This window comes from Heteronotia binoei, chromosome 6, assembly GCF_032191835.1.
Source record: "Heteronotia binoei isolate CCM8104 ecotype False Entrance Well chromosome 6, APGP_CSIRO_Hbin_v1, whole genome shotgun sequence".
Taxonomy (NCBI): Eukaryota; Metazoa; Chordata; class Lepidosauria; order Squamata; family Gekkonidae; genus Heteronotia; species Heteronotia binoei.
In genome coordinates this window covers 88,679,524-88,704,568 of record NC_083228.1, presented here as the reverse complement: position 1 = coordinate 88,704,568, position 25,045 = coordinate 88,679,524, and the positions used below count along the sequence as shown (strand labels likewise).

Here is a 25,045-nt window from a genome sequence, read left to right as displayed (position 1 = left end):
AAGATGGAAGTGAAAGCAAATCATGGACTGTAAAAAGGATGGAACAATAAAATTTTGTAATCTTTCTTTGTGCTGTTTCATTGCCAGCATCAAGCTACACAAATAAGGTTAAAAATTGCTGGACCATTAATAACAGCTCGAGTTCATACAGTTGAAATAGCATTTCAAGAACTTGGGTTTAAGGGAAGACACAGATACGTAGAATTACATGATCAAAAATATGTCTTTCTGGAGAAAAAAATGATAAAAACAAACACCATTGCAACTGATTGTAAGAAGATTTGCTTTGTCAGTGTTAAATGTCTGGGTACTTGTTCTTTGCCAGTAAACTGAAATGTCCAAAGTTGGGTCTCTTTTAACGTGGTGGTAGAGGGAATTATGCTTTAAGTGAAGGAAAGAGATACTGACACAAGTTGGTCTACAGGATTCAGATAACATACCACTGACATATCATATGCATTGTTCAACATGCAAAGTTTGTGCTATACATCTTTCTGTAATGGGATTTTTAGTCATGGTCTGTGTAAAAGGACTAGTACACCAGAAGTAGGAGTACTAACAGAGTGGATTACTTGGTTCTCTGTGAAAATGATAACATTATAGATAGAAAGCTCTCAGAATTGTACTAAGAAACAAAATTCAAACATTTACACTGTCTTTTTGCTTTGTCTACCATACATTTCTTCAAAATGTAGCAACAGTTTAATTTTCTGAATCACACAAAAATCCATTTATAGTGTTTTTTCTCACAAAATTTCAAATCCTTTTTAATGTATTATGTTAATGGCAGCTATTCATTAAGGAAGGTGTGAAGATATCAACTTATTAAACTGTGAATATGAAGGTGGAAGCTAATCAACAACAGGGGCACAGACATACTAACTCCAAGTATAATGTTCCAGTCCAATTTAACCTTTTTCACTTATTTAGTTACTACTCTTGTGCATGAAGAATGGGGTGGAGAGAGTCTGAAGTTGCTTTGGCAATTTTTTCTAACATAGAAATTTACCATGAGGCAATATATACTCTGGTCTCCTGACATTCCAAATAACCTGTCACCCATGATTTTGAGTTAAAGTACTTTGATAACACAAAAGGCAGTAAAAGCAAACAGGAATAAAAACCAGGTCCATTCGGCTCCCAGCCAATGAGTATTAGTTCTGAAAGGGCTTAATCCCTCCACAGATGATTGCTTAACCCAGTTAACTTTTAAACAAAGAATCCATTCCCACCAACACCACAAAGTCTTATATGTCCTCTACTTTGCAGCTGACCTCTTAAACATCTGAAGGATGGTCTTTTGCTTGTTTGGCGGCAATTCTGCCTCCTTTGAGTCTGTACTGGTGAGTGCACAGTTCAAAACATTTCCTTCTTTTATGCCAGGTGACTTTGACTGGCGTTTATTACAAGGCTTACTCTTCTCTTTTGGAGAGCTTCTACGATGTTTGCATTGATCTGCTTTAGTCTTGTTTGTAGGCTGTGAGTTCTTCAACAGCTTGCAAGAAACTGGAGATGCATTTTCTGACTGAGATGTTTTGGGGCGCAAATGATACTCATCTGGAGAGCCTTTTTTGCGATTTGGAGTCTTCTCTTCTTTGTCAATTTCCTTCTGAAGCGTCAGAGCCAGAAGTCTGTCCTCTTGTTCTTGCTTAAACCTTTCATAAAATTTCTGCTCCAAACTCACCTGCTGTTGTATCTCATTCATTTCTTCTTCCTCCTCTTCAGCAGTTTGAGAGAAAGTTCTTCTCCTTTTATCCATCAAGTGTGAATTGACTGCTGCTGCTTCAGGGGATGGTTCTTGGTATTTTCTCTTTGCTAAAGAAATTTCTATCAGAGATCTGCTAGGGCTTATATTTTCAACTGGGCTGTTTTCAACCACTACGCTGCAGTTTGTGCTGCTGTTGTTCTGCTGGTTACCAGATATCACAGAAATTAGTGTTTTCTGAAGAGTGCCAACTTTTGCAGGATTTGTCAAGTGCATATTTCTTACAAACTTGTTATTTTCAAAATTAGAAGCAGCCGCTTTTCTATTTGAGAAAGGACCCACTAGCTCAGAGTCATCCCTGCATGCAACATGGGAAAGTTTATTGGCAAACTCATTTCCCTGGTAAGTAGAAAGGCATGTCAGATCCAAGCTGAGCGTAGTAGCTTCATCTTTAGAATACATATTTAATTGTGGCATTAATGGCTTTAAAAAATAATCTTTGGTATCTCTCTCCTTGATTGATATTTGTGGAGTCAGTGTGGGCATCTCATCTTCTCTCTCTTCTTCTTCACGTATAAAACTGTTTTTAGTGCTGCTACTTTCCTGAAACGTTAGAAAGAGTATAAATTATTCTTCCTTATCAGATTCTCTGTGCACTCATTTTTTTAGGTATGAAATAAGGATTAGAATTCCTGTTGGTGTACGAACTATGGAAGTTATGAGGAAAATTAACTAGGCAGACATTCACAGCAACTTGGATTCAAAATTAAAATGCACCATTTTGGAAAGAATCAGACAATACATACAATTCATGCTACATAGATAGATGAGGATACTAAACTACTAATCTTTTACATCAGGGGTCCTCAACCCCCAGGCTGTGGACCGGTACACCGGTCTGTGGCCTGTTAGCAACAGAGCTGTGAGTTGTATAATTATTTCATTATATATTACAATGTAGTAATAATAATAAGAAGAAAACACTGGATTTATATCCTGTCCTTCACTCAAATCTCATAGTGGCTCACAATTTCCTCCACAACAAACACCCTGTGAGGTGGGTGAGGCTGAGAGAGCTCTCCCCAGAAGCTGCCCATTCAAGGACAACTCTGCAAGAGCTATGGCTGACCCAAGGCCATTCCAACAACTGCAAGTGGAGGAGTGGGGAATCAGACCCAGTTCTCCCAGATAAGAGTCTGCACACTTAAGCATCACACCAAAATAAAGTGCACAATTGTATCTTCCTGAAATCTTCCCCTGTCCTGGTCCATAGAAAAATTATCTTCCACAAAACCAGTCCCTGGTGCCAAAAAGGTTGGGGACCACTGTTTTACATGATACAACAGGGATCCCCCCTCCAACCTTTTTGAGTCTTTGGGCATCACTGGAATTCTGACACCACATAGCAGGTGCAACCACAAAACAGCTGCTGCAGAAGGCAAAACCAGCCACAAAATGGCAGACACAGATTACCTTCAATCACACAGTGAAGATCCTTGGGCTGCAGTGGCACTGACAGCTGCTGCCAAAACAATGGTTTTAAAAATCTGCATGGCCAATCAGAAGCCCAGCCAGGCAAAAACCCCACCTGGCCCTGACTATTTTCTAAAAATACTTTGTGGTACCAGGAAAGATATCAGCGGGTGCCATGGCACCCACAGGCACTAGACTGGGAACCTCTGTAATATAAGAATACAGAAAAGCATAGATTACCTCAGAAAAACCCCCAATACTTTCTTCCTCTAATTTGTTGAATGGTATCATTGGAAGTGGAGGACTACAAGATTTTGGCGATAAATACCTTAAAGAGAAAAAAGGGACAAGCATATTTTTTTCTACAATCTGCGATATCCATGAGACCAACAGTGTAGTTTTTCAACTGGTTTCTTGTTTCTAAGTACAGTAAACTTCCTTCATCACAGTGGTGGGGCACACCTCTGAGATATAGTTATTTGATAAATTCAAACTGACCAGTCAACAAATTTATTTGGAGGTTGATAGCTTGCAGCAAAACAGATAAGATATCACCAGAACCTTCAGGGCAACAGTGATTTAATCTGAGTGGTTAATTCATGAAAGCACCAAGATAACATATGAGCTCTAGTTGAACGACCAGCATGGTATATCCACAGGGGTAACCATGTCAATCTATTGCAGCAAAAAATAAAAGAAGCCTTAAAGCACCTTTAAGAGACTGATTGTGACACAACTTGTCAGCTAGAGACCACTTCTTCAAATGCATGGGATGGTAATCTGAGTAGAGCCCCAATACAGAAATGAGAATCAGTTTTCTATGAAGTACGATCAAAAGGTGCCACAAGTTTTAGTATGGAGCAACACTTCTACAAAAGTGACATGTACAACAAGAAAGTTAGGACATAGTTAATAGAATGTGTAGAAATGTACAGATTACAATACTATGTTCAACACCTGGCCTTGGAACCCATGGAAGATTGATAGCTTGATAGTTTTCACCCACATTGCATAACTTTGCCTCATCTCACTGCATCTCCAAATCCTTCTCATGCTGCTTACTAGGCAAAGGGCCCCCCCACGAACAGCGTGGGGAAGACTCAAAGTAAGAGGGTAAAAGGCAAAAATTGCCCTTTCTTCAGATCGCAGAAATCCTCTGTGGGATTCAATCAACATTAATAAGCCTGTAGAATTACAAGGTCAGAAATATAATGTTGCAAAAATAGTTATGAGCAAGGGAATATCACTATATACAGAAGATTGTACACAACTGAAATTAAAATAAACTAGCATGTTTGTACTGCTTTTCCACATTATAAGAGGAATAGATTTATTGGCTAATAAGATAATTACTAATATCCAGCAGCTTGATTATTACTATGTTTATGAACTTAGAACAGGAAACCAGTATTTCAGATTTGATTCCAGGCTAAAGGGCAAGTCTAAACAAAAAACTCATTGGTGCCATTTGATGGATGATACATTGTTTTGTAAAACTTCAGCACAATGCTGTCAAAGTAAAAACACGTGCAAACTTTCTCTCTGCATATAGTATACCCAGTGGACTTGTATACCCATCAAATCCTAGGACAGATCACTGGATCTTACTTACTTTTTAATGTCCCCAGAACAAACTGATTTGCTCTTTGATGTTTTGCAGGAATTCAAGGGGGATGGACCAGGTGATAGACTGTTGAGTATGTGCCCCTCACTAGAGCTATTCTTTGATGTTAAAAGGGGAAAAAAACAAAGATGTCTTTGATTACACATTGCATTAAGTCCTGCAATACCAGTTGAAGAAAACATAGTTTAGTATTTTTTTATTCATTTTGGGTGGAGATTCTTTTTTGTTCATAGCAAAGCACTGAGATTTTTACCTCTAATTAAAAACAACCCTGCAATATAGGCCTCCCTCTCATGAATAATGTGATCACATTCTTTATGGTAATGTATTAAGTCATGAAATAAGTTTTTATCTTAAATTTGAAATTACATTTTCTCTATTTCTGAAACTACACCATGCCCCCCCCGCTATTTTTTTTAATATAATCTCTAGCCTTAAAAGTCCTACAAAATTTGCTGACCATTTAAAAGGATCTTGGCTAGTCCTAATATTGGCATTATCCTGTCTATCATTGCTTTGTAATTACAGATCAACATTAAATAAACATTATCACCATGGGTACAAGCATTAAATAGATATACCATCTCACTTTAACGCTTTGTTTTCCAGCTTCTTTATTTCAAAATCATGAATTATTCCCCCCAAAGTAACATCACTCACAAGTTCAGTAAATATATATATTTTTAAAGCTTTGTGGCTTACCTCATCTTTCTCTATCCTGCCAATGCCTGAAGTTTGATTAGCACTAGCTTCTAGCACAGTACTATCAATGTGCAAAAAATCTGTAGGACACAATTTCCACCATTTTTTTAAAAAAAAAACCAAGTAGATATGATTCTGCGTTCATGTATTTTTCCATTAGTCAAGTAATGACTCTCAGAGCTTTTTCAGGTTGGAGAAAACAGCACAGTGGGGAAGATTTAACACTACTCCCATGGTGTAGTCCCAATAGAAACGGGGACTCAGCTTACCCGATAACTGAAGAAAATGCTGAGAATTATATTCATTGAACTCTCAGTGTCATTTCTGACTAGGCCAACAAATGTTGCTTTTCTGCTCTAGCACCACTTCTCAAAGGCTCCAGCAAATCTCACAAGAATACATGTCATATAAGTACATGTCATACAATCTCTCACATTCATACCAATTCATATTCTACATCAGCAGTAACAGGATCAGGTAGTGTCAGGGATCAAGCTTGTCTAATTGTATGGAACACCTTTTGGTTTCTTTAGTTTTAGGATGTGGACAGGATTCTTGAACATTTAAAACCTACCATCTGTTTGAATGACCCTTGCCTGGTTCCTTAAATCTGCAAGAGGTTGGGTGGGGCTTACGAACAAAGGAATGTAAATACTTCCTTGACAGAGGGGGTGGTTGCCCCTGCCTTGAAAGAGGCGGTAATGTGCCCACTCCTAAAAGAAATCTACTCTGCACCCAGGAAACTTGAATAACTATAATCCAATCTCATGTTCTGTTTTTGAGCAAGGTTATTCTACATGTGTTGGCTAGACAACGGCCAAAGATTCCTGGATGAACCCATTTTTTTTAAAATCCCTTCCAGTGATTTCAGGTCTGACTATGGAATTAAAACAGCCTTGATCACTCTGGTGGATGACCTGTGCTAGTAGATGGGAGGAGTGAAATCCTGTTGATTCCCCTGGACCAGTGATCACAGTATTCTTCTGGAATGTCTTCTGACTATGACTGAGAAGGACCATTCTACAGCGGTTTCAGTCCTACTTGAAAGGCAGGTTTCTGGTGGTAGTACTGGGGGACTGTTACTTGGCCCCCTGTCCTCTGGCCCACAAGTTTCCATCTTGTCCCCCATGTTTTTTATCATCTACATGGAGCCACTGGGAGAGATCATTCAGAGATTTGGGCTGTGCTGTCATCAGCATAAGATTCTCAGCTCCACCTTGCATTTCCAGCAAATTCCAGGGAGACCATGAAACCATAAACCAGTTTCTACAGCAGGGGTGGCCAAACTGTGGCTTGGGAGCCACATGTGGCTCTTTCACACATATTGTGTGGCTCTTGAAGCCCCCACTGCCCTGTCGGCCAGCTTGGAAGAGGCATTTCTCTCTTTAAATCACTTCTCCAAACCAAGCCAGGCAAAGGTTTGGAAAGTGCATTTAAATTGCTTTCTTTCCACCTCTCTCACCCTCTTCCCTATCTATCTGCTTTCCTTCCTTCTTGTCTTGTGGATCTCAAACACCTAACATTCATGTCTTGCAGGTCTCAAACATCTGACATTTATTCTATGTGGTTCTTATGTTAAGCAAGTTTGGCCACCCCAGTTTAGAGGTAGTTTTGGGATGCAAGAAGGCTAATAAACTGAGACTTAATCCCAACAAAATGGAGGTGCTACTAGTGAGAGGAAGGACTAATCTATGAATTGAGGTACCTCCTGTTCTGGATGGGGCTGAACTAAAGGAGCAGTTTTATAGCTTGGAAGTGCTGTTGGACTTGCAACTCCTTCTAGAAAAGCTGGTGGCAGCAGTGGCTAGGAACTTAGGCTGACATTTGACATTCCCTCACTGATTCTCGATGGCTAGTTGTTTTTATACCCTGCTTTTCTCTACCCTAAGGCATCTTGAAGCTGCTTACAATTGCCTTCCCTTCCTCTCCTTGCAGCAGGCATCTTGTGAGGTAGGCAGACCTGAGAGTTCTGAGAGAACTGTGACTGACCCAAGGTCACCCAAACAGGTTTCATGTGGATGATGGGGAATCAAACAAGGTTCCATATTAGAGTCCCCTGCTCTTAGCCACTACAGAACACTGGCATTGCTCCTCATTCCTGTTCTTGTCTCTGTTTGTTGTAATTATTTTTAATTGTTTTGTATCTATCTGTATGTCTTTTTAACTTGTTCTAGTATTTTTTTTTACTATATTTAACTTGTTTGCCACCTTGGGGACCCTAAGTTGGGTGGAAAGGTGGCCTAAAAGTATTTAAAATTAAAAAAAATAGAAAAAATATTTCTACAGATATCATTATGCATGCTTAACAATTTAATCTCAGTTGTTTCCAATCAGGGTAATGGGGCCACAGCCGGAAAAAGTTATTCCCAGGATCGCCCAGCCATGCTAAGTGTACCTTTTCCCCATGCTTGAACACCAAGATTAATACAGCTATCTCCTTAGATGCACTTTAAGGTTTGACTAGTGATGTAAATACAACAGAATTCTTAGCATCAACATTAAACATTTTTTGGTGTTGACGTTCTCCACATTCCAACTTCGCAGGAGGTGAAGCTGGTGGGAAAAGTCTTCTATGCTCTGGAATGCCTACCCACTGGAGATTTGGCTGACATTGACTGATCACAGAATCATAGATTTGGAAGGGACCTCTAGGGTCATCTAGTCCAACTCCCTGCACAATGCAGGAAACTCACAAACACTTCCCCCCCAAATTCACAGGATCTTCATTGCTGTCAGATGGCCATTTAGCCTCTGTTTAAAAACCTCCAAGGAAGCAGAGCCCACACCTCCCAAGGAAGCCTGCTCCACTGAGGAATCGCTCTAACGGTCAGGAAGCTCTTCCTAATGTTGAGCCGGAAACTCTTTTGATGTTTCCAGAAAAGCAGCTCTACTAGTTTACTGCAGCAAAATAAAACAGAATTTCAGGGGCACTTTAAAGGCTAACACCATTTACTCCAGTCAAAGCTCACTTCTTCAGATGCAATGAGAGAAAATCATTTTTCCTCAGTTTTATGCAGAAAATTACAGAAGGGTTAAGGAGTCAAAAAGAGTCCTGGCATCAGAATTATGCCTGCTTTATAATACCAGGCCTCTTTCTGCTCAACTCCTCCCATTCCCCATCCTGTTCTGCAATGTGCTGCATAAAAATTATGGAAATTATTTTATTTCATTACATCTAAGAGAGCACTGATTCATGGAAGCTTATTCTGGAGTAAATGCTGTTAGTCTTCAAGGTGCCACCAGACAATTAATTTGTTTATTGATGGCTTTCTAGAGATCAGTCAATTATGTTCAGGAGGGGCTCTGCGTGGGGCTAAATTATCCCCTTAATTTAAGACTCTGTCTTGGATTTGAACCAAGAAATAATGTTTTACAATGCATTGATATTTTTGTTAGGGTAGGCTCAACTGTAGTGTGTTTTCTACATTGTGTGCTGGTGGTTTTATTGTTTTGTTCTAGATTGTATCTTTTAATTATTTTATTTTTGTCTTAGTGCCATGCTACATGTATTTTTCTTTACTTGTTGGCCCACATACTTTTAAAATATAAGAATGCAACATGAACAATTCATTAAGAAGTATTAAACACCTCCAATGTGGCATAGTATTTCAAATGTTAATACTGTTTTAAAGAAAAACCCAAAACAAATGACTGCTTGACATGAATCTCAGAAAGAGACATAGCTCTGTCCCAGGCTAACATACCTCATGGGTATGGGAAGGGACTGTGGTACAGTGGTAGAACATCTGCTTGGCATGCAGAAGGTCTCAAATTTGCTCCCTGACATCTCCAGTTAAAGGGATAAGGTAGGAAATGGTATCAAAGCGGTGCCTGAGTCCCTGAAAAGCTGCTGCCACTCTGAGCAGACAATACTGATCTTGATGGAGCCAAAGATCTAATTCATTATAAGTCAGCTTCCTGTGTCCATATGTGCCCATGTGGCTGTTGTGAAGTTAAAATGGAGGAGAGAACCATGTTCATCATCTTGAGCCCTCAAGTAAGTTAAGCCTACTAGCTAAAATAGTGGAAGGATATTAAATTAAGTGGACTACAATTCAAATGGTCATTTTAAAGATGTACCAAGTACTTTATATACAGCATATATATTGTCACATACATTTCTCCGTTTTAAGATTCAGAGCAGCTTTTAGGGAAATTAACTAGGGCTGCTACTGTTCCAAGTCGCCAACATCTAGTTCAAGAAATTACTTAACTATGATTTGGATCAAACTTACCAGATTCACACTCAGTTCCCTAGCCAATCTTTCATCCAGTAGTAATTGTTCTGTCATCAGTTTTTTCTTTTCTTCTGCTAGCCTCTGCTGCTCTTCTTCTTCTGCTAATAGTTTTTGAATATACTCTTCACTTGCTTTACTCTCCTCTTGTTCATGAGCCCGTCGCTCTTCCTCCACCTGAAGTAGAAATGTACCATGATTTATTTCTAGCTTCCTCTTACTCAGTTTAGAAATTATAATTACAACCAAAAAAATTAACTGTCTACAAAATTTTGCCTTACTTAAGTGACCCAATTGTTGTAACTGATCCTTTTATCCCTCAAATCTAATGTCAGCTCTAGTTTTTTGTGGGCACATCAGAACAAACTACCAGTAGGGTCCCTTCAGCTTTCTAGATTTACCTTAGTAATCTCAGCTTCATATTCCTGCCTTAATTCTCCAGGCTTACTTAAGCAACGTATTGGCTGAGGAATGCATACTACAGTAGATAGGAGAAAAGAGAAGCAGAATATTAATACATATCATTTTTATACAAGATAGATTCTGGCATTGCACACCTATGGGGGGTGAAGAGTATACAGTCTGTTCAAGACACAATGCTTTAAAGCTGAAGAGTTTCAAAAGCAGTTTGTGATACAGTGCAGTACACAAAAAAGCTGCCTTATAAGCTTTTAGTTGTGTGAGGGACAAAAATGTTTGTAACAGTGACTATTTAAAGCAGGAAACAAGCAAAAATTCTATTGTAGCACAAATTTCTTCAATGTACCTATCTTTCGGATTTACAGTTTTCTAGCCCTCACCAAAGAACAACTCCAACTTGAACTACTACATTCTGTCAAAAGGATAAAACAACAGAAAAAGTGAGCCACACAACAAATTGGAAGAATTCTGATTACTCAAAAGTTAAAAACGATCTGTTTTCTTAGTGAAGACTATCAGATCCCTGGAACAGAAACTGTGCAATTGTCCAAATGATCTTAACTCCATTGGTTAGAATAATAGAAGGTACCTTTAATAAACTTACTATAAACTTAGCAAAAAAGGTTTTTGATAGCATAATGTGTTTTTTTTTTGGGGGGGGGGGGAGTTCATCACCTCTATTTTTCTAAAAAACATTAAATATGGTAAACATCTGTAAACCAGGGGATACAACCATGGTGAAAATTCTGTAAACCAAAGGATATTGTTCAGCCCTTAGGTTTCAGTGCTTAAGTCTTTCTCCTTCTAAGAGTATACAACTTTTCATCTCCAAATAGCTATTTACTGTTCCCATCTTTAAAATGAAAAGCTCTCTTGCTCTTACAGTGTAAGTGACAATTATGTAATGTTTGTGAGAAAAAAAATGCTTATTTACCTGAAGCTCTGTACATTCCCCCCTAATAGTCATTTATACAAGAGAATTATTCCACTACTGCAGCCTTGTAATTAAGTCCACAAATGAGTTTATTCACAAAAGTTTTACTAGCTTGCCTAACTTCAAATACTAAAATCTTTTTCCAGCTTAAAAGAGTTTCTATGCTTGTTCACCTGGTTTTCTGTTACGGCCCCCTCCTGGTGGAACCAGCTGCCGGAAGAGGTGAGGGCCCTGCGGAACCTTGCTCAGTTCCACAGGGCCTGTAAGACAACCCTCTTCCGGCTGGCCTATGACTAGCTGGTACAAGAAACCAAGTGTAGTTATACTAGATGTCTGCTATCCCTAATGTTTTAAATGTTTTAAATGTCTTAAAATTTTAAATGTATTAATTATTTTAACTGTTTTTATGCTTAAATTCTATTTATGTCAAATTTTTATGTTGTGAGCCGCCCTGAGCCACTTGTTGGGAAGGGCAGGATATAAATCATAAAATAAATAAATAAATAAAATAAAAGCTTGCATTATTACTATTTCCAGAACAGTATCTAAATTTTATTTACCTTCTTCTTCTTGGTCCTGACCATTAATTCTACGTTTGCATTCTTCTGGGAAATACTTCTGAATTGCTTCCCAAAATTTCAAATTAATAAGAGTGTTCTTACGGGCATTATAACGTGCCCAAGAAGAGACTCGGCGACGGCAGAAAGGACAGCACAAACTGGCCTTCTCTACTGTAAGGTGAAAACAGGGACTGCAGAGTGTATGCTGGCATGGCAATGTGACAGGTTCCAAAAAAATTTCCATGCAAATATTGCAAAGACAATCAGATAAGGAAAGTGGAGTCTCCAATGCCTTTGACATTTTGGATCCAGAAAAGGAAGGTGGTTAGTGCATTATCAGCATCTGCAATCAGAACACACATTATCTGAATAATAAAAAGACAGTATTAAAAAATATCTCTGTTCTACTGGATCAGCTACCTGGTTCCCCTTTCTCAACCAATGTCAAACTCCTCCCCAATCTTTCATCTCCATTTTACTTGATGCGTAAGTCACATCACCACTGCACGCAGCAGCCTCATTCATTGTGAAGCAAATTTCTTGTCCCTTCATACATACTCTTAACTTTATTTTGTCAACCTACAGTGTAAAACAGTATGCTGTTGTTGAAAACTATTCTAAGCAATGGAAATGGAATGATAGCTACTATCTTCATTTTACAAAACTGTGCACAAGTTCCCATCAATTTATTCCCTCTGTCCCCTGCTCCTTTCTTGCACTGTAAACAATCCCAAGCAGTAAGGGAAGTAAGCCCCATTTCATTTAGTGGGGCTTACTTCAAGGAAAGAGTTTTTAAAACTGTAGCCATTGTCTGTGGAAGCTATTCCAGAGCATTTTGGGGGACTGCTCTAAAACTTCAGTGTCAGCTACGAATGCTCCCCCCTCCTCCAATTAGGAGTCCCTATACCATATCATTCTGCCAGCTTTCTGTCAATTTTACTACCATTTGTGCAAGCTATGAGTCTGGATTTAGTCTACTGCTTTTGTTTGATGACAAATGCAGATTTTTGTTTTTGCTTTCTTGCATACTCTTGCAAAATGACTTAAGTTTACAGTATGAGGAAAAGCAACACAAAAATATTTTAATAAATATACTATTTTGTGCTGCAGACTTGCTTCTAAACGATAAAGGTTGAGTTTCAGAGAGTGATACGACTACTTACAGAGCAATCCTAAGCAGCGGAGCCCTTCCAAGTCCACCGAAGTCACTAGGCCCCTGCTTATGACTCAACTATTAAGTTTGTCCTTTAGACAAACCTAATGGTCCATTTCACTCAATGTCCAAAATAATTATTTTAATGCACCACTGTCTCCTGCTGCCAGACAAGGAAGGCACTACAGAATTTATTTCTGAAGTGTACATACTAATTCAGCTGCTCATCTACTCATCTACGGCTGTTACGAATAGGAGCTGAACATTCTGTCTAGATACAGCTTAAAGCTGCTTTAACTACAAACAGAGAATAAAGATATTAAACAGGTAGATCATGGCAGGTATAAGAATAAGCTAGGTCATGTACTACAGCAAGGGTTCCATTCTACTATCACTCAGTCCTCCCAACAGAAGCACTTTCTTTCAAGGTTGGAAGATGTCTTCGTGTTAAAAGGGGTGAATTTAAACGTATAAGTTGTTCTATAGGTTCCCATATTTTTCTGAGGGGAAAGCTGAAGTAGGCTGGAACACTCCTTCCTAGTTCAAAGGTACATGATGGGAGCCATTAGACTACACCTCCCCACCCCTATTTCGAAGATAGTACAACCAGAATAATATTATAACACGCTATTTGGCATTTCACATAGCACAGAATCTTATTTTCATTGAGAAAAATATTTGGACAGCCTTGATCGATTTTTATTATTTTTAAGAAACAGAACATTGCATTTATACAGATGTTAAAAAGCAGCTTGTCAGTAAAACCATAAAACCAACGTACAGAACACAAAATACGAATGTCTTCGAAAATACTGCGGGGGTCAGGAGAGAAGTTTGAAGACATTTTTGCGCTAAACTGAACATTTCTGAATGACTTCCACTTTTATCGTACTATTCTTTTACCTTCTGACCAAAACGGATGCAATTCAGGATATTTTAAAACAGGAAGTGCGACAAATCCCTTTGCCCTATATCCTCGAATTCATAAGCGTCCAATCGCGCCCTATTTCTATATCTGGACTTAATTCAGTATGACTTTTCGTTCCTCGGTTTTGGTTTTTGCCCGAGGTTTGAGCGTGGTTTGGAGTTTAAGGGAAAAGTATGCTTCATGCTCTATTTCTCATTCACAAACCATTTCATCTCAGGCTAGATAAATGAAGTCAGACCAGTCCAATTATTGGTTGTTTTGTTCCCTTCTAACACATGCCTCACAAAAGTAGAAAAAGCCGTGAATTCTCGTCAGCCTCACCCGTCGAGACTACAGCAAAAGCTACGCGGCTCCCCGCCGCCACGCAAGGAACGAGACTGCAATGACTTCCTTCCAGAGGCCGGACTCGACACGGAGCAAAGAGCCAAGGCAGCACTACTCCGTCGGGCGAACGGAACGAAACCGACCGCGAAGCCCTCACCAGAGCCCCACCGAGCAAACGGCCGCTGGAGAAACTGCCGAACGCAGATCCGCTCCTTCCCCCATCCTGGAGACGCAGCGCGCGCGCGCGTGGCCTAACGTTTCTTTCCCACCTACCAGCCCGGCACCCGCCCCTTCTTGCGCTCGGCGGAGACTGAGCTTCAGCCAATCTCGCAGTCGCATAGTGGTCAGCCTCGCCCCTTCCGCCCGTATTGTCCCGCCACGCTTTAAAGTGCGAAAAAAAAAAGGTTTTCGATTATGGGCGTAGTTTTGGCTTTCTAGAAGAAGTTCCAACCTGCTGCAGAACATACACCCACAGGTATACAAAGGAGCATATATATCAGAGGTGGCAAACTCATTTGTTATGAGGACAGGATCAGACAGCAATGAGACCTTGTTGGGCTGTATCTAAGATTAGTTAGCAGAGATATAAACTTTTTAAAGGACATAAACACTATTATTTTTACCTAAAATATTAGCACGTGGTCTCAAAGTTGCTTTCTTTGCGTTTTTTTCATGAGATTCATGGAAGCTCTGGCTCTTTCCTTCCACAGGGGACCAGGAGGGGAAAGAGCCGTAGCGAATAGAAGGAAGAGAGGCTCAGGAGCTCTGCTGTGCAACAGAGAGAGCCTGGAAAAGCAAGCTATCCCTCCCCCCTTCCTCCCCAAGGGAGGAGCCTTAGCCAATGGAGAAAGTAAAGGCTTTGTTCTGTAACTCCTGTGAGACTGCTCAAAGCTGGCAAAGCAAGCTGTGATGCTGAAGGAAGCAGACAACAGCCAGTTGCTTGGGGGCCTGATAGAAGACGACTGCAGATTTATACTCTGCCCTTCTCTCTGAATGAGAAACTCAGAGCGGCTTACAATCTCCTATATCTTCTCCCCCCCACAACAGACACTGTGTGATGTGGGTGGGGCTTAGAGGGCTCTCACAGCAGCTGCCCTTTCAAGGACAACTCCTGTGATAGCTATGGCTAATCCAAAGCCATTCCAGCAGCTGTAAGTGGAGGAGTGGGGAATCAAACCTGGTTCTCCCAGATAAGATTCCACACACTTAACCACTACACCAAACTGGCTACACTGATTCGGCCCCCGGGCTGCATTTGTGACACCTCTGACATATACAATACAGATATAATGTGTCTGAGAGTGTGTATTAAGTCAGGTGAAAGATTCTAATTTATGTAGTTGCAACAAAAATAAAACCCCCAACAGTGCAATAATCATGGCAGAGCCGAGCCTGTTGGCAGTCAATAATTTTCGGCTGTGCTCATAATTGCATTGTCATTGTTACAAACTAGGTTACAGTTGACGTGTATGCACCCAGAGATAGGGAAAATGTGAACAGTGGGCTCAAAAACTGAATGAAATGCTCTAAGAGATTTCTTTGTAGACTATACAAGATGTGAGTAGTTATTGTATCTATACTTTTGATTTTTGCACAGATTAAACTCGATTACACCAATAATATATGCATATTTTTAGACCTTTCTGCAGTTTTCTTGCATAAGGTGGACTCTTAAGGCATTATATCCATCAAGGTATCCTCTGCAAGGCCTCCATTCCCCAGGCTCCACTCCCCAAGCTCCACCCCCAAATATCCAGATATTTCCCAACCCAGAGTTAGCAACCGTATGAGATATTTCCCATGGCAGAAACAATAAAGCTGTCGCTGACACTTGCTGAGAATGCTCCAAGGCTGATCCTATATGAAGCAAAGGTACCAAAGAGACTCTTCAAGACATTCCATAATGTGAGTCCTGTTCTGTTTCCTCTCCCATCTCATCACAGCAAAAATGCGTGAATGAGTAGGGTGGAAACAGAGCAGTACAAACTTCCTGGTGTATGTAGGATCCAACCACGCAAGGCTTCAAAACATGATAACTTTATCAGTTGGAAAGGTTTTTCTATGTAACTCTTTTATATACAACACAAAATCATGATGTTAAGACAGGAAAGCTATCCACAAACATTTTTAAATGTAATGCCTGATTTACTGTGCAACAGTTATATAAGAAAAAGCTGATCTACAGACAAATCAACTAAAGAGTCCAAGCATTATGAGATGGTAACTGAAATTAAAATTGAATGCAATGATTACTGTAATTAAATATATTTATGTGTATTGTCACCAAGAAGAGCTATACATCCTCTTTATTGTAGTGTATTTCTTATTTGGAATAGTAGAATAGAGATTGTGATGTAATGCAATGAATCAGAATATTGGATTGAGTTCCTGTGGTCTGGAAACAGAGGAGACAGAACATGGCACCGCAAATCACCCCATCTCAAGGAAAAAGATACCATCAGTTACCTGCACACTTGAAAGGAGTTTGGAGCGTGCCAACAGGGTCAGATGATTACCCTTAACACTTTTAACACTCCATAATTAACACATCTGTTTGCCTGTTTTCTCCGGGAATTTAATCTAAACAATGATGACCTTATAAATATAGCTTGTTATTCCTGTTTGCATACGTTAAAACATTTCATTCTGTCTGATGAACTGTGTATGCACATGAAAGCTCACACCCTGAATAAAAATTCCAATCAGTTGTTCAGATAGTCCATGGCAATAGAATGGTTAACCTGACTTCCTGGGGGTAGTTTAAGCTGAGAGTGCACAACTGGCCCAAGAGGATCTCCCCACTCATAGACAACTATACCACACTGGCATTCCCCACCTGCCAGTTTAGAACTGGACTTATGCCTCATGTGAGAAGTCATAAAAACTAAACTGATAATGGCTGTACACCCATCTGCTGGAGAAAAGGGGTTGAAAAACCTGCTTTGTGCAGCATGGTTATGTAGCCTTTTTAGTGCGTTGAAAGCATCTCATGTACATTAGCTTCATGATCTGTATAACAATTCTGTACTCCACGCCCCCCCCCCCTCCAAATACAGGGTGGATTATTAGGGCTCCTGCAGAAGGCAAACCAGTGAATTCACATGTGAAGCAAAATTTGAACCAAACTTATAAATACTTGTAGAAAATATTATTTGAGGGAAAGTGCCTTTTGGTCTTGGAAAACACCAGCTTTCCCATTGTTCACCAGAGAGATAGCACTTAGTAGACTGTCCTGAAGGAGCTGGTTCTTCACTACTTTTCTAATAACCGAGCTGATACCAGTGGAGCAATTTTGTCTTTGATTAACTGGGCAGTAACAAGCATCATAACTATGTGCAATGAAAAAGGTACAGAGTGCTTTAACTTTTCCTTCTTGCAGTCCAAGTCTCTCCAGTACCGACTCCCATGCAGACCTAATTCTATGGTTTTTGCCTTTCTTCCTCAGGATGGATGACAAAGTAGGAAGGGCTCCTATCAGATCTGGTAGTTTTTCTAGTACTTGACAACGTAAATAATGAATAGTTTCACAGGTGTAGCTGTATAAAAGGTTTACCTCAGTAGAAGTCAATCTGCAAAAAGCAACAGAAATATAATCTACTTAAAAATTATTGCATTTCAAGAAGCATAGGATTCATTCTCTTTCAAATAATGGATGAGAGAATTTTGAGCCTGTACACTTTACAGTCCTAAATACACTTTTAAAAGGTATAAGTCCCACACCATCTATGGGACTTAATTCAGATTAAATATTTTAGAACTGGGTTATAATTACCACAAACATTATTACTTCAGTCTTGAATTAATTCCCAGATGGAATGAAAGCTTAAAGTGGTCAATGTTTATGTCCTCCATGTTGAAGCATAAAATTAGAAGTTTTCCTTTCCAAGTTTTCTTCAGAAGTATTTAGCTGAAGTGTTTGACAACACTGCTCCAGCACTGGATTGCCAGCCTTCAGGTGGGGCCTGGAGATCTCCTGCTTTTACGACTGATCTCCAGCCAGCAGAGGTTCGCTCCCCTGGAGAAAATGGCTGCTTTGGACAGGATTGGATCTACATGTTTTTTGAGGGAGGGGGGCCAAAAAATAAACAAAAAGGCCCCCTTATGGGCCCATTCCATCTTACGGGCCCATAGAATAGAATGGCCTCCATACCCAATTTGGTGCCCCCCCCCCTCCAGCAGTGCCCAGGGCAAGTGCCCCATCTGCCCCACCCTAGATCTGGCCCTGGCTTTGGAGGGTGGACTCTATGGCACCCTCCCCTCCCCAAACCCCACCCTCTCCTGGCTCCACCCCCAAAGTCTCCAGGTATTTTCCAACATAGACCTGGCAACACTATTCCAGCATCAGATGAAGTCCTTTCCTTCAAACATTTTGTTATGCGCTGCAGAGTACTAGTAACCTAGAGTTGCCAATCCTCAGTTGGGGGTAGGGGATCCCCTGGTTTGGAGGTCCAAACTTCAGAGTTATCAGAAAGGGGGGGGTTGAATGTCCACCTGGCACTCCATTATACCCTATGGCAGGGGTGGCCAATGGTAGTTCTCCAGATGTTTTTTGCCTACAACTCCCATCAGCCCCAGCCAGCATGGCCAATGGCTGGGGCTGATGGGATTTGTAGGCAAAAAAAAAAAAATCTGGAGAGCTACCGTTGGCCACCCCTGCCCTATGGACATGAGTCCCCATATAATGGAGAATTGGTGGGTATCTGAGGTTCTGGTGGGGCTGTTTTTTGAGACAGAGGAACCAGTTTTTCAGCATAGCATCTGGTGCCTCTCCTCAAAATCCCCAAGTTTCAAAAAGATTGGACTACGAGGTCCAATTCTATTAGCCCCAAAAGAAGGTGTCCCTATCCTCCATTATTTTCAATGAAGGGAAGGCATTTAAAAGGAACACTGTCCCTTTAAATTTGATGGCCAAAACTCCCTTCAGAATTCAATCATGCTTGTCACAACGTTGCTCCTGGCTTCACTGCCAGTCTCCTGGCTCTACCTCCAAAGTCCCCAGATATTTCCTGAGTCAGGCTTGGCAACCTTATTGTGACCGGTGTTCCCTCTAAGCTGAGTTAGCGTGAGCTAACTCACAGATTTTTAGCCTCCAGCTCACACATTTTTATCTTAGCTCAGGAAAATTGACTCCAGAGCACAATAATTTATGCAGTAGCTCACAACTTTAATGCCAATAGCTCACAACTTTGATACCAGTAGCTCACAAAGTAGAATGGTTGCTCACAAGACTATGCAGTTTAGAGGAAATGTTGATTGTGACCCTACCATTTTGTTAACACAAAGGTGTAATTATAACTCCCAGGTATTCCCTGTGATACCATTATTCCATAGAGAATGGTGGGATCCAGGGAAAGCATAAGTGGCCCTATGCTTACAGGATGGCTCTTACACATCTATCACAGTTTTCTGGAGCCCTGTGTGAGCAAAACCCCCCTTACAGAACATTGTAATCACCAACTTGGTTGCCAGAGCACCTGGAAAAGTGACTCACACACGTCTGGCCAAAGAGTGTGGGTAAAGGGACTTATGCAGTACTAGCAGCCATAACGCTACAAAGGCACTCAAGACCAGTACAAGAATGCCCACCAGGAGAACGGATGGCTTCCCATCGTTCTGTATGACGTCCATCCCAGCCATGGAGCGGAAGAGAATGCGCCACCAGGCGAACGGTTTTGAAGCACTAACCATAGAATCTACTGTGGAGGGCTAACACCACACGCAGCAATCTTCCTACCAGGCCAAACTCCATTCCAGCGAAGCGGACGGCTCGCCAGATGTCACCTGTGCCTGCAAGCAATCTACCCACCCCAGGAGTGGCTAATCGTCCAACCGCCACTGTCTTTGTTTACCAGAACTCAAGACAAAGACTAGTGCCAAGGAGAAGACAGAAGAAGAGGAAGACCATCTTTAGCCAGAATCAAGTTCCTTTGTGTAAACCGGGTGTTACCTAAGCAATGATTTGACTCTCTATTGTCACCCTTTTAGATAATTTTAATAATCTTAAGTATCTCCTCACCCAGTAATCTCTCCTATTCTTCTCCCCAACTGTCATTTTGGAGCCTCACCCTGGTCCATTTCATCCTGAAAGTTCACTCAGGTATCCAGGATCCAAGCAAGTCCATTGGTCAGGAATGGGCACCCAATTAGGTGACACCAATGAACATCCTATTGGCTATCGTAGTAGTCCAGCCCTTATGGACACTGCAAAGCCTCCCCTTTTTGTGAGGTCATGCGTCAGCTGACCACCTTCCTCCTCCCTCGTACCTCCCATCCCCTGAGGGCTCAAGGTAGTCCTTATAACCCGTGGACTAGCTACCCACAGGTGTGCATCTAGCAGTACCCCAGTACTGTCTAGATCCATCCCCGATTCTGGCCACAGTTTTGGGTCCATTTCCCCCGTCCTCTTACGTTGCCATTGGAGCCTTTTTGAAGACTACGATCGGTAATTATCACCCTGTTTGTCTACCCATGTGTTGTCTCTATCTCTCTCTATATATTTCCTAGGACTGTATGAATGATTTTATGAGTATTTTATCTTGTATGCAAGCCTATATTTTTCTGGAATAAATTGTAATTGTTTACTTAATTAGGGTCCCTAATATTTTTAAGCATTAATTTCTGGATGTGGGATCCTGTATACACAGGTAAAAGATCCTGATTAAGCCAGATACCCACCTGACAATTCCCCAACCTCATTTTGAGGGCATTTTGGCTTATACCTGTGGCACCTGAAAAGCTGCCCCTAAGGATCAAGGGACCTTCAGGGGTCACAGGGGATGCAGTGTGGGGGAGATACTGCTCAAGTGGGAAATCTATGGATATCACAGACCCTTAGTGAAAAAAAATTTTTCCCACTTACGCAAGGGAGCTTTGGGTTCTAACATACATTTTAAAAAATGGTATCAGTCCATTTCTGTTTCTTACCTGTCTTCCAACAGTGATGCCCACATTTCATTCTGGTCCATTTGATTCTCCAGGGTGGTACTTTGAAATTCAAATTTCTCTGATAATTTCTGCATGCTATAATCTAGCACAGTAAACTGAGCCTGAATGCTCTGCAGTTTATTCTCCACCCTATTGAGATTTAAAAAGCAAAACAGAATCAGGAGGTGCCTCCATATTTCTTGATAGTTGTTTAATCAGTCTGTCTAGGCCTTTTCATTCCACAAACGAATGTTAATTACTCAATTGATGTCAGTAGTATATAACATTGGTAGCTAGTTTTTGCATCTTAGCAGTGGGTGCGTAGGGGGCACCTGATATGCTCCTGTAATTACTTCTGCTATCTTGTGTTCATACAGAAGCCATCCAATTTGCCTTAGTTCTGTCACTTTCAGAAAACCAAACCAGAGAACAAGTAGGCAACAAAAATAGACCTTCTTGCACTTTTAATCACTAAGTGTTGTTGGAACATTTTAATGGTTGGTCTTTAAAAGTGAATATAATTTTAAGAGGAACTCAGTATCACTGATTTTCAAAAACATGGAAGCAAAGACAATCAGAGAGACTTTTTGTGGTAATTCATAAGAAATATTTCGTTAGTTGGCTAAACAATATTGTTGCATGAGTGCATAAACTTTGCTAACATCAAAAGAGACAATCTGTTGCAGTAAAAAAAGAAGTCTGATGTGGCATTTAAAAGACTAATAGACTTATTACTACTGTATTTGTAATTCACTCTCTATCAATTATGCCAAATCTAAAGTAGGTGTCTTTTCAAATTGCTGGCGCCCATAGAGATGGTTTATTGGCAACTCAACAATTGGGCAAACAAAAAAATTTAAATACTTGGGGATCACTTTTAATCACAAGTTAAGCTGGGTTTCACATCGAAACAACACCATCAACATGGCTAAATGTTCGGCTGCTCATATTAAACAGTTTTTATTTGCAAGGGGCAACCAATTAGTTCCAGCAGCAATTAAGGTGTTCAAAGCCAAAACGCTAGCCCAAATTCTCTATGGTATCCCTATATAGATCTCAGCATTTACCAGGAAAGTGGAGGGCATTCAAGCCTCATTCTTTAGACAAATTCTTGGTATGCCAAAATGTGTGTCCTACTTTGTTCTCTGCTCTGAAGTGGGTCAGTCTTTGGTGGAGACAAAAGCCTGGATTGCAGTGTTTAAATTTTGGCTCAAAATTCACTTTAGAACAGATCCTAACAGCCTTCTTGATTGTATTGAAAAGAGACCCATATATTTCATCCTGGACAGCAGTGCTTATGTCCAAACTTAACCAGTTGGAGATAGAGGTTGATGATTTTTTACTTCTGATGAGTCATATATCTTCAGATGTATTAAAGTGAGACTGTGGCAGTTGGAGGAAACGAAACTACGGCCAACAGACCCTTATATTTGCTCCCCAGCTTCCTTAGGTCTTTATGCTTTCTGCAGCAAAATGCCCCATTAACTATCAGACTTAACCATTCCAAGTCATCGCAGGGCATTTATGTTGGCTAGACTAAATGCGTTTCCCTCCAAAGTTTTACAAAGGAGATATCAAGTCCCTTTAGGCAACAGACTCTGTTCCTGTGGAGCGAATATTCCCGACTCAATTCAGCATATATTGCTTGATTGTTCCTTTTATCATAATCTCTGTAAAGATTTATTTTGTAAGCTTTATTTCTCCCCAGATTTGTCTATTCTGCCACCCTGTTATTAATCATTGAATGGTACTGAGGGGGAGGTTAGCGAGGCTGTGGCAAAATTTTTGGCTGACATCCTTAAATTTAAATCTGACCATGTATGAATGCATCTGTAAGCTCGGTTTTATTTTGATTTTATCTCCAATGTTTAAATTTTTATATTCTGTGTATTTTTATTTGCAGCTGTTATGCCATTAAAGGTTTGGTATGGTATGGACTTATTGTAACATTGGATTTCATGGACTTGAGCACACTTCATCAGGTTTTTACCACAGATGGGAACAGAGGGCAAAAATTCCTCAATAAAGCTAAAAAGTCATAATATGTAAGACAGGGTTGCCAGACTGGAGATCTGTTTTTACAACTGATCTCCAGCTGGCAGAGAGCAGTTCCCCTGGAAAAAAATGGCTGCTTTGAAGGGTAGGATTGTACCATGTTTGAAGCCCCTCCCCTCCCCAAACCCCATCTCTCCCAGCTTCACTCCTAAAGTCTCCAGGTATTTTCTAACACAGACCTGGCAACCCTAATGCAAGAGGTACACATGGCTTTTGGGTCCCACTGTTTACAATATTACCTTCTCTGTGTGTGTGTATTATACCTTCTAAAAGAAATGTATCTGATCTCCTTATGCTCCTAAAAATAGCCATTAATAAAGGGCAGAGGCCTAAATATACTTGGAGCACTCCCAAGATATACACAAAACTGTGATAAAATGCAGTGGTATTTATGCCCAGCCAGATGCATGTAGGAGTGACTGCTTAACAGCCAATTGCTATTATACACTTGTATAAATGTAGAGCAATCCTTTTTAAGTATGACACAGCAGGAGACAAACTTGCTCAATTTTCTACTTTTCATATGTATCAACTTCAAAGGGGCCTAATAAATGGAAAAAACTATTTTCTGCATAACCACAAAGATCATTATTGCGCCTTCTGTGCCTTTTGGAGGTAGATGTTTCTTCTTTGGGGTTACAGCAAAAAGAATCATAACTAGCATATTCAGATCCTTGGGAAAACAGAAATACAGCTCTGGTGTGGATTCAAAACATCAGCCTTTGTACTCTGCGTACAGGTCCTTTCAACTGTGGTTGGATTTTATCTCAGGAGAGCTAAATTAAACTACAGGCCCTGTAGTAAGCTAGTTACATTCAGCAAAGTATTGGGTCTTAAAATGTAAACAACCCGGTAATGTTACAGGACTGCAAGAATAGGTCATGCAAGGTATACACTACAACTTGAATCCTAAAACACTGTCTTGAAGGCAACTCAATGGACATTTATGTTCCAATACCCATGCCACACTTATCACTATCCAAAAGGACTGATATGTCACAACTACACATCTGATGGTTTTTAAATTGTACTTTTAAGGTAAAGCAGAAAGGTCAAGCAATATAAAATCTGTTTTTGGTTAACATTTTCACCTCACTTATAACCTCTAAAGGCATGCTCATTTATCTCAAACATTAAACTTCAGGAATAATTTAGTTCTCCACCCACTCATCCCCAAGCAAAACAAAGCTCTCTATTGTTTCCATTTTGTAACCTGTTCAATTTCTGGTTCAGTGCACACAGAGATATATCTTCTCTGCTCATCTTCACGAAGAAGGGTGTGAAATATATATTACAGAAGGCTTTTCTCTCTTTTGCAGTAGGCAGCAACCTCATATATAGCAAACCAAATTTGTACTGTAGGTCAGTTTTCACAAAAGCTTTTTATAGCTAGGACATCCAAGTATAGCTTAACACCGCATGCCCACTGGCACATTACTGAACGATAACAGTGCCATCTCCTCCATTTCACATACTGAGAAGTGCGATGAACTGCTTTCATGTAGACTATACCAGGTTTAAATTCTAATAGACGTACAGTCATATCAGATAATCCCATGGGAGATAATACAGTAGCCTATTACTTACACACATCAAGATCTCTGTATTAAAAATTGAATGTTGCCAAACACATTACATCTTTATTCATATAGCTGTTTTCATAGGATGTTCTTATGACTGGACTTTGTACACAAGTCACAATATCAATGTTAAAATTTATATAAATTGTCATTTCCCCCTAAGATTTACACAAATAGTAACCAAGAAAAGTCTTTGCTCACCCTTATTTTAAACTTCTGTTGATAAATGTATGCACTTTTCAGACCTATATTTAATATTTTTCATGAGGAATAGTCAAAGGAAAAATATGTTCCAGGAAACAATATCCTTAAAGATAAAGAAATACATTCAGTTATCAGGCATAACAGAACCTTACCTGTAGTAGCCTCAAAACTGCAAAATTTGATTAGAGCTTAGCACAGCTCATGGCTATAATATTTTTACTATA

At 40.1% G+C, this 25,045-nt stretch overlaps 2 protein-coding genes across 4 annotated transcripts; both read right to left on the bottom strand.

Annotated features, from left to right (window-relative positions):
- Nucleotides 1-657: 657 nt before the first annotated feature.
- Nucleotides 658-14,397, bottom strand: RNF168 (ring finger protein 168). Of its 3 annotated transcripts, none has more exons than XM_060242119.1 (7): nt 14,056-14,397; nt 11,654-11,996; nt 10,141-10,217; nt 9,740-9,916; nt 4,791-4,900; nt 3,419-3,506; nt 658-2,308 (listed from the first exon to the last, which is right to left on the bottom strand). In XM_060242119.1, the coding sequence occupies exons 2-7, from the start codon at nt 11,952-11,954 to the stop codon at nt 1,259-1,261; spliced, it is 1,803 nt and encodes a 600-aa protein (XP_060098102.1). In that variant the 5' UTR covers nt 11,955-11,996; nt 14,056-14,397; the 3' UTR covers nt 658-1,258. The 3 variants fall into 3 exon arrangements, with proteins under 3 accessions (XP_060098102.1, XP_060098101.1, XP_060098103.1); XM_060242118.1 differs by having other exon boundaries at nt 14,227-14,360; XM_060242120.1 differs by lacking the exon at nt 14,056-14,397 and having other exon boundaries at nt 11,654-12,003.
- Nucleotides 14,398-17,013: 2,616 nt separating this feature from the next.
- SMCO1 (single-pass membrane protein with coiled-coil domains 1) lies at nt 17,014-24,507 on the bottom strand. Its single transcript, XM_060242138.1, has 3 exons — nt 24,251-24,507; nt 20,983-21,132; nt 17,014-17,627 (listed from the first exon to the last, which is right to left on the bottom strand). The coding sequence occupies exons 1-3, from the start codon at nt 24,370-24,372 to the stop codon at nt 17,207-17,209; spliced, it is 693 nt and encodes a 230-aa protein (XP_060098121.1). The 5' UTR covers nt 24,373-24,507; the 3' UTR covers nt 17,014-17,206.
- Nucleotides 24,508-25,045: the final 538 nt, after the last annotated feature.

Excerpts from the sequence above, each read along its gene's own strand:
- SMCO1 (XM_060242138.1), bottom strand. The coding sequence starts at position 24,372 with ATGAGGTTGCTGCCTACTGCAAAAGAGAGAAAAGCCTTCTGTAATATA. Across the intron at positions 21,133-24,250 it reads CTGAACCAGAAATTGAACAG|GGTGGAGAATAAACTGCAGA; the intron begins GTTACAAAATGG and ends AAATCTCAATAG. Across the intron at positions 17,628-20,982 it reads GCATCACTGTTGGAAGACAG|ATTGACTTCTACTGAGGTAA; the intron begins GTAAGAAACAGA and ends TGCTTTTTGCAG.
- RNF168 (XM_060242119.1), bottom strand. The coding sequence starts at position 11,954 with ATGTCAAAGGCATTGGAGACTCCACTTTCCTTATCTGATTGTCTTTGC. Across the intron at positions 4,901-9,739 it reads GGGAACTGAGTGTGAATCTG|AATAGCTCTAGTGAGGGGCA; the intron begins GTAAGTTTGATC and ends TTAACATCAAAG. Across the intron at positions 2,309-3,418 it reads GTATTGGGGGTTTTTCTGAG|GAAAGTAGCAGCACTAAAAA; the intron begins GTAATCTATGCT and ends CTAACGTTTCAG.